This window comes from Equus quagga, chromosome 5 (assembly GCF_021613505.1).
Source record: "Equus quagga isolate Etosha38 chromosome 5, UCLA_HA_Equagga_1.0, whole genome shotgun sequence".
Classification (NCBI taxonomy): Eukaryota; Metazoa; Chordata; class Mammalia; order Perissodactyla; family Equidae; genus Equus; species Equus quagga.
In genome coordinates, this window is record NC_060271.1 from 108597771 (window position 1) to 108610248 (window position 12478).

The 12478-nt window shown below is 37.4% G+C and overlaps 1 protein-coding gene across 1 annotated transcript in view; it reads left to right on the forward strand.

The window, feature by feature from the left end:
- PRKD3 (protein kinase D3) overlaps window positions 1–12478 on the forward strand; it is an 82246-nt gene that overhangs the window by 66142 nt on the left and 3626 nt on the right. The window contains exons 15-18 of the mRNA XM_046660531.1: window positions 6128–6289; window positions 6526–6624; window positions 9466–9733; window positions 12227–12312. Coding sequence (XP_046516487.1) covers window positions 6128–6289; window positions 6526–6624; window positions 9466–9733; window positions 12227–12312 — 615 coding nt within the window. The remainder of the gene's footprint in view (window positions 1–6127; window positions 6290–6525; window positions 6625–9465; window positions 9734–12226; window positions 12313–12478) is intronic.

The following is a 12478-nucleotide window of genomic DNA, read 5'->3' on the forward strand; positions in this document are numbered from 1 at the left end:
AGTTACAAGGACTGCCATTATAGTAGTAGTTTGCTTAGGACACGTTTTCATAAGTAAAATCTTAACAAAAAAAACATAAAATTTCATTCTCAATTCATCACTCTAGGAGCTCAAAATACTTTGATACTTCTCTTACCATATTTCGTTAGGAGGTCATTGTACCCATCCAATTCCCACAACTGATGCGCTTGATTATTATAGCAATTACTATAAAAGTAAAGACTGCTTAAAAACGGTGTGCTTCCTAACAGTAGCATTTGTTATTTTATTAATTCAAAACTAAAGATTTAATTTTATAATGATTTAGTCCATTAAGGTATATTTTTAAAGATATATTGGTAATGACTTACAAAATAAATTACTGTGTTTTTATTTTCATCTAACATTTTTATCTCTTTAGTTTTTGGGGCATGTTATCTAGAAGATTAAAATTTAGCTTTCCTGAATATCATGAGTAATTTATAATATGAAAGTGTCTGTTAATTCACTGTGTAGCTTTTGTGTAATATTTAAGAAATCATGATGATGTAATAGTTAATGCTGTCAGAGCCCCATATGCTTGTGGGTGAAGTTCAAGAAGACACAATCTAATGAACTTATGCTTCCTGGAAGAAGAAGGTAAGAAACTTACACACACATAATTCATTTTATATTTATTACATTACTGATTACGTGTAGTAACATTTGCCTCACTTTTTCAGGAGAGTGATAATCAAAAGATTGTGGTCTACAAGCTACCTGTGGTCACTTCAAGGCTGCCCTCTCCTATAAAGCTGCCTTTAAAGAGAATATTAATAGCATTCAGACTCTGTATTAGGGTTTGAATATATTGTTGAAGATCTTTTTTCATATGTAATTTTGGAATCTTTCTCATTGTCCAACTAATATGCAAAAAATAAATATTAAGGATATATTCCTAAGGCTTGATTTCTCCTTGTCACTTTGATCACAAAAACAGCTGTGAACTAAACACTGAAGCTTTTTTCATGTTATCAACTGTGGGTCATAATAACTAAATTTAGGAATTTCCAGATAATGCATAATGTAAAAACTTTATTATTATATCCTTCTGGTTATTTTCATTGATATTGCTCAACTAGAAATAGAATTAAGTGATTGTAGTATGTCTCCAAATGTACTGTTTTCATCTTAAGTATAATACAATACTTTGTTGTAAATTCTCTTCAAATTGTTTATATACAATATTTACATTTTTATATTTAGTGAATAGCTTACTTTGTGTCAGAAACTATACTTAAGTACTTTTTCTCAACATTACCCAACAGGAAGATGACAGGTTCAGAGTCTGAATCTAAGTCTGTCTCCAAACCACATGCTCTTTCTACTCTATCACATTGGACCTACTGTGTGTGTGTACATGTGTACACACATATGTAAAATTTTGACTTCAGTTCCTTTGCAGTGTGTAAACTCAACAAATTTTTCTATTTATGTAAAGATCAACTTTAGCCTACTTTGTATATGAATTACAATTCTGTTTTTTCTGTTTTGCTTTAGCTTTTATTACAGTAACATTGGTTTAAAACAATATTAATTTCAGATGTACATCATTGTATTTCCAATTCTTGAATTACAGTTCTGTTAGTACAATCTGAATTAATGAATTAATGTTGGTAAATACATTTTTTAAAAGGAAACTTTCAAATAGTAACTCTTTTACTAAAATTAATGCCACAAGATTTAGTTATATGAGTATTTCAGCTAGACTCTTTCAGATTGGTTGCAAGGAACTTACTATGCCCATACGCTCAATCACAGCACCCTTGTTCCCCTCTTCTCCCTCCACTTCTATCACCTTTATTTTCCCATCTTTGCCCTGGATTCTTCTTGTATGTAGTCCTCATCAAACAAACCTACAAACCACAAAGGCTGGCTGAACTCAGCCTAGTATTTGATGCTGGTACTGGAATCTTCATCTGCAGCTCCACTGACGTCCCTGGTTTTACTTCGCTACGTCTGCATCTTTATAAAGAAAGGACAGGGTAGAGACTAAGCATATTATTGAGACCACAGCGTTAGCCTTTCTGGTGGCAAGAAGGAAAAATTATAGAATCAATGATTTAGAAGTGGCCTCACAGTTTACCCAGAAAAGTCCAGCCTCTCTCTTGAGCACTTGGTGATAGGCTCTGTATTTCTGTCAGTTTAGTAGAAATGAGGACATGACACTTTTGGACATCTGTGACTATTCTTTATTAGGCTAAACCAAAATCTCTTGAAAAAGGTTCCACTGCAGACACCACACTCAACAAATTGGATCTCTTTCCCAAATGATGGCCACAATAACTTTCTTGCTGTTCCTCAGACACACCAGACATGGTCTGAAGGATTTAGCATTGGCTCTTACCTCTGCCTAGAATGCTTTCCCCCTCCAGTATCTTCATGGCGTACTCCCCTGTCTCCTTCAAGATTTTGCCCAAATGTCGTTTCCTCAGTGAGACCTTCACATTCTATTCAGCATTAAGCCCACCTGCCCCCACTGCATCCCTTACCCTAACTTTATTTTTCCTTTCTTCATAGCACTGATCACCTCCATACTTACGTAACTGACTCATTTATTACCTATTGTCTATCTCACGTTGCTAGAATTAATAAGCTCCGTGAGATGAGAGAGATTCGTCAGTTTTGCTTACTGATGAATCCAGACTACCTATACATAGTACTAGGCACACAGCAAATACTCATTTAATATTTATTCAATAAATATACTTACGTGGGGAATTATCTATGACATATTGCTAAATCTTTAAAAAGGAAGTATGGAGTGATTCCATTTGTGTAATTTCTTAAGGTAATGTGTACTTTACATATGTTTACATACAGTTATTTATAGAGAGGATTCATACCTACCTAAATGGTCAACATGGCCACATCTGGGGAGTGCCTTGTGGGGCAGGGAAGAAATGGGGATTTTTACCATCGTTTCTTAGAGATAGAGTAATGTAAAATGTTTCTTTTGCTATTGCCTGAAGAGGGTAGTAGAGTAATGGAAGAAAAGGTGTGGCACCCTCATGGCTACCTGTCTAAGTGGAAAAACATCAGAAACTTAAGAGGGAAATTTCTAGTTTGAACATTGTGGTATAAATTCAGTATTTTCCCTTTCTCTTCTTGGAAATCACCCAAAAGCTGCAAGAAAAATGATAAACAGAAAAGCATACTATATCTTTAATAAAAATAGAAGAGAGTTCAGACCTACAAAATAGGTAGCAGTTTTTCCAAAAACAGGAGATGGAGCAGGGGCACATGCAGGAAGAGACACCACAATAAGAACTGTTTTTCCTGGCTCTTTCTGAGATCTGCAAGTGTGCTTTCCTCTCTAGGCGCCTTCTCAGATAGAAGAAAGCCAAGGGGTCATAATCTGATAAGATTTAATTCAAGGGAAATAGATTAAATGAATTGAAGAAAGGCATTTTAACAGTGGAAGAGTGTAAACCATGCTACACAAAATAACAGCATCAACAATTTATAAAGGAAAACTAGAGACAATACAAGGAAAAACAGACACGCACATTGGTAGTCTATGACAGATGAAGTGGGCAAAAATAAGCAAAAGCATAGAAGGCCTAAACAGTATAAAGTAGATCTAACCACTTTATATTGAACTCTGTACCCTAAAAAAAAAAAAAAAAAATTGCATTAATTTAGAAAAAGCAGTAGTATGAACAGTATTTTTTGATCTTAATGCAGTAAAGCTAGAAATAAATTACAGAAATCAAAAAACAAAAAGCTCCCACCACTTGAAAAATTTTAATATCTTCTTGAATCAAAGAGCAAAATCAAGATTTCAGAGTATTTAGAAAATAATTATGAAAGTACCACATATCAGAGCTTTTGGACTACAGCTCAGAGAACACTTTATAACCTCAATATTAAGAGAGAATGAAAATAAATGAATTAAGAATCCACCTCAAGAAATTAAAGAATGAATGATAAACCTAAGGAAAGCAGAAGGGATTAACATAGATAAAAATGGAAATTGATAAATCCAAAAGCTGGTTCTCTGGAGTGTAGGATAACAATAAAATAAGTAGCCAAGCTAATCAAAAAAATAAGAAAATATAAAAAAATCTTGGGGAGATGACTACAAATACTGAAAAAAATTAAGAAAGGGAATCTTAAGATACTCCCTTGTGCAAGTCTCTCAGATAAATTTGAAAACCTAGAGAAAATGATTAATTCTCTATGAAAGTATAACTTACCAAAACAGATTCCAGAGGAAATAGGACATTTAAACAAATTGAAGTTAAGAGTTTTATAGCATACTTCTGTTTTTGTGTGTGTATGAGTGTGTTTTTAAAGATGAGTGGGGAAAAAAGAAACTTGAGAGATAAGACAACTACATAGGGGACTGCAGCCACACTTCCAATCCTAAATTGATAAAAGTTATGAAATGCTGAATCTTTCACTGCTCACTGCCATTATTACACTCTACCACTGGGGGGTATTTCAGTCTTTTTATCTGCTATAAAATTGTGTCACTTGTTTTGCTACTTGGAACACTATGCCATAAAATTGTTTTAAATTGGTTGGTAAACAATATTTATTTTGCCCTTACTGTTCATTTTGTAAACATTTTTTAAAACACCATGATTCAGACATTGAGCTAAAATGACCAAGACCTTACAGTCTGTGCCGTCAGGTAATTTTTTAGGCTAAAAAGTAAGATACGTACACACATAATACAGTACCATGGAATAAGTACTGCTGCATATATAGTGTAGTGACTGCAGTAGTCCGAAAGAGAGAATGTGGGCTAAAATTGAGGCAGTTATAGTGGGAATTGAGAGAGGATGGTGGATTCAGAAAACCTTTTAGAGATGGAATTCAACCTCACATAGGCCAAAAATACGTTTGCCCTCTTAGTATAATTAGGTACCCATAATAAGGGAAAAACCCTAAGAAAAATTCTTTTATTAATAAGGAATAAAAGGTTTAAACCACTTGGGCCAATAGAGCATATTTAAGATTGAATAGGGAGGGCCGGCCCCGTGGCAGAATGGTTAAGTTTACGCTCCACTTCGGCGGCCTGGGGTTTTGCCGGTTTGCATCCTGGGCACAGACATGGCACCGCTCATCAAGCCGTGTTGAGGTAGCATCCCACATGCAACAACTGGAGGAACCAACAACTAAAAATACACAACTATGTACCGCGGGTCTTTGGGGAGAAAAAAAACATTAAAAAGATTGAATAGGGAGATTATTGAAATTACTAAAATCCAAACAGAAGAATTTAGATATATATCCAGAAATAAAGAGCCATTGAATGTTTTTGCACATGGTTGACTTGTCAAATTTGGTTTTGAGGAAGGTTTTCTTACCAGTAAAATAGATTGTTTTTTATTAGCAGAAATAGTATCACATTCATCTTCCTATTTCTCCAACCCTGGTAACATAGTAGTGCTCAGGAAATATGGGATGGTGGAGGTAAAGAGATGTGGAGGCTAAAAGAGGGAAGACCAAATTGAGATATAATGTAACGAGAATCAAGACTAGATAAGTAACTACCTTCAAAACGAAACCATCTTGAGGCCGGCCCAGTGGCGCAGCGATTAAGTTCGCATGTTCCACTTTGGTGGCCTGGGGTTCAGCGGTTCGGATCCCAGGTGTGGACCTACACACCACTTGTCAAGCCATAGCTTTGGTGGGCGTCCCACATATAAAATAGAGAAAGATGGGCACCGATGTTAGCTCAGGGATAGTCTTCCTCAAAAAAAGAAAACCATCTCTTGAGTAAAGACCTTCACACATACAGCCCCAAAGAGCTCTGTGAAATGAGCTAAAATTTGATCGACCGTTGTTGCCTATTCACAGACAGCATAAAATTAGAGTAATGTCAGAAGATTAAAAAGATGAGAAAGAAGAAAAAGTAGCAATGGATGAGGGCAATGATATAATCAAATTGCGAAGACATTCTTTCCCCCCAGTGCATCCACTCTCCAGTACAGAACTTGGAAAATCAGGATCTATGATCCTTTTATTTGCTTTTATTGTTTATTTTTCTGAGCTGTTTTTCCTTCTATGCCATGTATTCCATACAATTGCAGCACGTTGTTAGATACTTGCATAGTAAAACGATTTCTCTGGTCATATATATCCTGCAACTCTTCAGAATTTGCACCATCCTGGGATTGTAAACCTGGAATGTATGTTTGAAACCCCAGAACGAGTTTTTGTGGTAATGGAAAAGCTGCATGGAGATATGTTGGAAATGATTCTGTCCAGTGAGAAAAGTCGACTCCCAGAACGAATTACTAAATTCATGGTCACACAGGTATTTTAACTCTTTTTTGAAACTAGAGAATAATTAAAAACTAAGAGAATTAAAGAGCAGTGCTTATACATATCAGGATATTGTGGGAATTGTTAACCTTGAAGAACAGAATAACACTTTTAGTTAAATCTTACTCAAATATAGTGGACTTTTCAAATTACACATTCAAGGGGGTCAGAAAGGGGTTACCTATGATTTTTCCAGGCTTTGAAAAACGTCTATTTCTTCAATAACAGATACTTGTTGCTTTGAGGAATCTACATTTTAAGAATATCGTGCACTGTGATTTAAAGCCAGAAAACGTGCTCCTCGCATCAGCCGAGCCATTTCCTCAGGTGAGATCCTCTCTAGAACCTTTTTAAGGGTCGTTTTAAGTGTTTGGACAATATTACAAAGTACCCACATAATGAAAGGCAGTGCTGTAAGGTCACACATAACCAACTTACAGAAATGAACTTTTAGCCTGTAACTGCCAGTGAAGATTAATATCTGAATAAGTTGAATTCAGATTTCACTAATTATATTATTTTCATTAAGGCTTTGTAGACTTAACTAGATCTCAAGGAATAACTTCTTGCACATAAATTGCTTACAGTTCACTTCTCCCTGAGGGTTGCGAATGAAATGGGGAGAATCAGTCAGTTGGTGCTTGGTGCCCAGGACAAATTCCCTATAAAACAAAACAAATTACGGGGTTTCTCCCTGAAATGGGAGGTACTAGATTTTGGTTGAGGCAGGCAGCCAACTCCTCTTCCTTTTTAGAGTACTCTATTTCAAACATTTTCACCAAAGCCTACATAAGAATTACATTTCCCATCACCACCAGTGCTCAGACATTTATGACAATATCATGTATGTAATGTGTCTTATGTGTAATGCACTGATTTTGTCTTTTACTTGGTTAAATATCATTTCATTTAAAAGTGTTGATCGTGATCCAAAACTTAAAAATGGATCATAACCCAAAGTTTGAAACAGTTGTCCTGAGAAATATATGTTAGTGGTACCTATGAATGTGTTTCATGATTGTCATTGATGATTGCTCCAATCAGCTAGCATATCTTTTGCCAAAGTATTCTTTATGTACATTTAACACATGCACAACTAGACAGATGGCTAAAATAAGGACCACAGATGGCTATTTCACTTGGTAAATACAACTCAAATTATCCTTCAAAGAAAGCTACAATCGTGCGCCACATAATGATGTTTCTGTCAATGGTGGACCTTAGTAGTCCTGTAAGATTAGTACCATATAGCCTAGGTGTGTACTAGGCTATACCATCTAGATTTGTGTAAGAACACTATGATGTTCGCACAATGAGGAGATTGCCTAACAACGCATTTCTCAGAATGTATCCCTGTTGTTACGTGATGTGTAGTTGTATTTTTAAAAATATTCAACCTTTAAAAAAGTAATCAAATTCTTTCTTTTATAATGCTTGTGTGGTTAAAAGTGAATTGCTATCATTGTGAGATCAAAAAGGGTTCCCTAATAGTTGGTGCAATGTTCTAAATAAAGTGCTTCCATGTATTATCTCGTTTGTTCTTCCAAATAGTATGGGCAAAGGATGCACACCCCTACACCTAAGGCTACAACTCCAACTTTCTGACCTCTGTGTTAGTGATCCACCTTGTTCCCGTTAGGAGCAAAGGGAAAATAACATCATTTACTTGATACTCTTTTTTGCTCAAGTGCTGGCCACAGCCACACTTCTTCATTCAGTTGCCAAACTGCCAAGTCATCTTTACTTTATCAAGACGTTAGCTGAAGTAGGGCATTTAACAAAAAAAGAGAGTTCATCTTTCTTCAAGGCAAATGTTATTCTTCAAAGGCTCAAATAGAGAAACAGCCAAATTCAATGCCACAGAATAAATATTATCATAAAAACGTGTGAGGATCCATATCCCAGAAACAGCAGGCAGCATTAGAATACACCTTCATCTGCTTTCAAGTCACTATCTGTACCACTTGTTTGTAGAGGCGAAATATCCTTTTCTCTCAATTTATCTTAATGCTTCTTCTGAAGACATTTTGTGAGTTGGCATTTCCTCTGGAAAGTACTTGTCATTTGCTTGTTCAGCATGGACGCATCGTTAGATATCGCCCAAATCTGAAACTCTACTAGAAGACAGGCAGCAAGATAGTGTTCTGCCAAGCTCAACACAGTTCCAGAACTCTCTTCCCAAAAGGACATGGTAGTGACTGTGGCTACTTCAGATATAACTTTTTTCAAATCTAAACATCTAACTAGCAATTTGTTCCATAGTCATAGAAAAGTCTGTTACTCTTATTCTTTTAGGCAGTCTCTAGCATTACTCTTCTACTGGCCACATTAATAGTTACCTTTAATATACTTCAATTTTATTTACTTGCCAATTTATAGTATCCTTGGGAAGAGAGATTCTAGGATTAAGCAAAATAAAGGGTAAGTTTCTAAATATCGTGTCTTACTTTTCATTCAGCAAATGTTTATTGGGTACGTTTATGTCCAAGCACTATGAGGCCACTGAGTACTCAAAAGTGAAACACACAGTTCCTGCTCACAGATAACAGAAAGTGATCTTAAAAGCCAAATGAGGGGCCGGCCTGGTGGCGCAGTGGTGATGTTCTCGTGTTCTGCTTTGGCAGCCCGGGGTTCGCCGGTTCAGATCCCAGGTGTCGACATGGCACCGCTTGGCAAGCCATGCTGTGGTAGGCGTCCCACGTATAAAGTAGAGGAAGATGGGCATGGATGTTAGCTCAGGGCCAGTCTTCCTCAGCAAAAAGAGGAGGATTTGTGGCAGATGTTAGCTCAGGGCTAATCTTCCTCAAAAAAAAAAAAAGCCAAATGATAAAAAATCAGCACCCTCCATTTCATTAAAAAACTGAACACTTACAACATCAGTCTGGTATCTGGCATTCTGCAAGCTAGATTTCAAAAGTGGCTTTTTGAAATAAGCAATAGGAAAGCTTTTCACACTATGTTAGTAATGGATCACAGGATTATAAATGTATTTGCCTTTCGGGAAAAGGGTATTTTATAATTTCCCTATCTGCAATCATTTATTTGACATTCATAATATAGTTGGCAAGTGTGTTGAAATAATACAGTATCATATTTAGGGACAGGTATGTATATAGAAATTGATATATATATATATATATAAAATTAACATCATCCTTTGATTTCTAGGTGAAGCTGTGTGACTTTGGTTTTGCTCGCATCATTGGTGAAAAGTCATTCAGGAGATCGGTGGTAGGAACTCCAGCGTACTTAGCTCCTGAAGTTCTCAGGAGCAAAGGTTACAACCGTTCTCTAGATATGTGGTCAGTGGGAGTTATCGTCTATGTGAGCCTCAGTGGCACGTTTCCTTTCAATGAAGATGAAGATATAAATGACCAAATCCAAAATGCTGCATTTATGTACCCACCAAATCCATGGAGAGAAATTTCTGGTGAAGGTAAAAAAAAGTTTCAGCTCTGTGCCCTTTAGTCTCAAAATCTTTGTGATCCCAAATCAGCCTGTCTCTTCTGACTTGTCTTTTTAATATCTCCTGTTCAGTCTTCCAAATTCAACTGGGTACCAATTTTTGAGTACTCCTCCTTTTACATTGTCTACAGTTCCCAGGCACAGCACTAATCCAGGCCCCAATCACCTCACTCTGAAACTACTAAAATATCTTTTTCACTGTCCTACCCATTAGACTCTCTTTTCCGGTAGTTCCAGTCACCACTGCCAAGTCCATCTTCAGGAAACACGACTTTCATCTAATTCTGCTCCCAAACACTCTGGCCTCCCTTGAACCACATTGCAGACAGTAAGCTGGTGCTGCGGCCCGAGCTTACCTTCTTGCCTCATCTCCCACTCTTTCCCTACAGAAACCTAATTGCGTACTTGCTTCTAACTGTTTTCTGTGTTTTACTTAAGCCTTTCCCCTGCCTACAGTCCCTCCTCCTTGCTATTGAAATCCTTCCAGTCCTTCAAGGACCCCTTAGCTTGTGGCTCATCTGTGAATTCTTCCCCGAACCCCTGCTTTAAACTCTAAGATCTTCTTAGGCTACTAGCTGGGCATATTCTTCCTTAAGTAATCTATCTTTTCAGTTACTTTCCTTATCTTCAGAACCAGATTGTAAGCACTTTGAATGGAGACTTGTAGCTCAGGTTCTTTATACCTAGAAGGAGCTTTATATTCACTAGACACTCACCAGTTTGTTTTCAGCTCTCCTATGGACTAATGCTGGGAAGCTTTGTAGATTTTTTTTTCCTGCCTGGTGAAGGCTTTTGAGTGTGCAACCCCTGGTTCTGTACCCATCAAGAATGACTTGCTTGGCCCTCTTTAGTGTACTGATACTGACAGGAAGAGCACACCACTTAAAACCTTATCTAACAGTCCCAGAGAACTTAATAGAACCACTTCTGGGCAATACTCCCACCTGGATTTAGCCAGCCATTGGGACAGGGGAGTTCTTCTTGTTTTTCCAAAAAGCAAATCATAGGGATTAATAATCCATTTAACTAGGAAAAATTTGAAGAACAACATGTACATTAGCAGGCTCACATGGTAATGAATGCAGCCACCTGAAGAAGTACATATGAAGGTTTCTGGATGTTACCAAAGTCATCTTAGCATTTCTGGAGTAGCGTGCTCTGCAGACCTCTTAAATCAGAATCACTTGGTGAGTTTATTAACAGGAAAACCCTTGGTTATACCCTACAGATTCAGATTCACCAGTTGGAATGATACGCAGGAATACATTTTAATAAATACCCCAAATGATTCTGATGCACATGGTGGACCACCATTTAGGGAAGAATGGATGAAGGTTTGAAGTATTTGGAACACAGATAATTAAAATACTTAGGGAAAATCTTTGCTAGTTTTGTAGTATATAGAAGAGAAATACAACTAGTGTAAGTCTTTCATCTGTGTCATCCTTGGGTCCAGGCCTTAGTCTCAGTATTTCAAACATATCATTCCTTGGGGCTATAAGCAGTATGTAGTTAGGTGGTTGCTTTGGTTTTGCAGTTGGTCTGTTTCTCCAAATAATTGGATAAAATATGTACACCAAGGTCTCACCACAAACACCACAACACCATGAACTTATTTGTTAAAGCCTGTTGAGCAGGAACTTCTGGTAATGAGGGATCACCTCAGTCTAACCATGTCTGTAGAGAAAAGGCAGTAGCTTTGGCTGCTTTTCCAGACCAAGCCAGGGACTGGAGAGCAACATGGTGTCATGGGAGGGGGAAAAAAAAAAGAAAAATCAGCTTTTGTAATCAGAGTCTGTTTTATTCATCTTGAAATAATTTTTTTTCCTTCTCCCCAAAACCCCCCAGTACATATTGTATATTCTAATTGTGAGTGCCTCTGGTTGTGCTGTGTGGGATGCTGCCTCAGCATGGCCTGACAAGCGGTGTCATGTCCATGCCTGGGATCCGAACCGGTGAACCCTGGGCCGCTGCAGCGGAACATGTGAACTTAAAACCACTCGGCTATGGGGCCGGCCCCGAAATAACAATATTTAATACTTAGCATTTATGTGCTAAGCAGTGTTCTAAACCTTTACATATATTAAAAGAATTTCACCTCAAAACCTCGTTTTACAGATGAGGAGCTGAGGCACAGGTTAGTAACTGTTTAGTTTAACATAGTTTAGTAACTGACCCCATATCGTCACATAATAAGTGGCAGAACAACTTCAGCCCAGGCAGGTTGGCTCCAGAGTTTGTCCTTTTTAACCTGTCCTCTACTGCCTACTTAATAAACAAGGGCACTGTAAGTTCAGTAAACATTTGTGGATCTCTAACATGTTAGCTTAAAGGCCATGTCCTTGAGAAGCAAGAATCCTCAACCCTGTATTTGTGTGGATTGAACTGCCTTCCAGGGAGAGTCACAAGTTTGGGGTGCTCTGTGGACCCAAATTCATGTATCTAATTTTGTCTTTTCCCTTAGCAATTGATCTGATAAACAACCTGCTTCAAGTGAAGATGAGAAAACGTTACAGTGTGGACAAATCTCTTAGTCATCCCTGGCTACAGGTAAAAAAAAAAAGTCTCTCTCTCCTTGTTGATCCTCAGTTGAGCAGTTCATTGTGATTTGTCCTATCCCATGAAACCACTCTAAGATCAACAGCTTCTCCACGTCTTAGGATAATGTAAGTGTTCTTCAGTGCTTAGTCTGTCCTGCGGCTGAATCTCTGGAGGT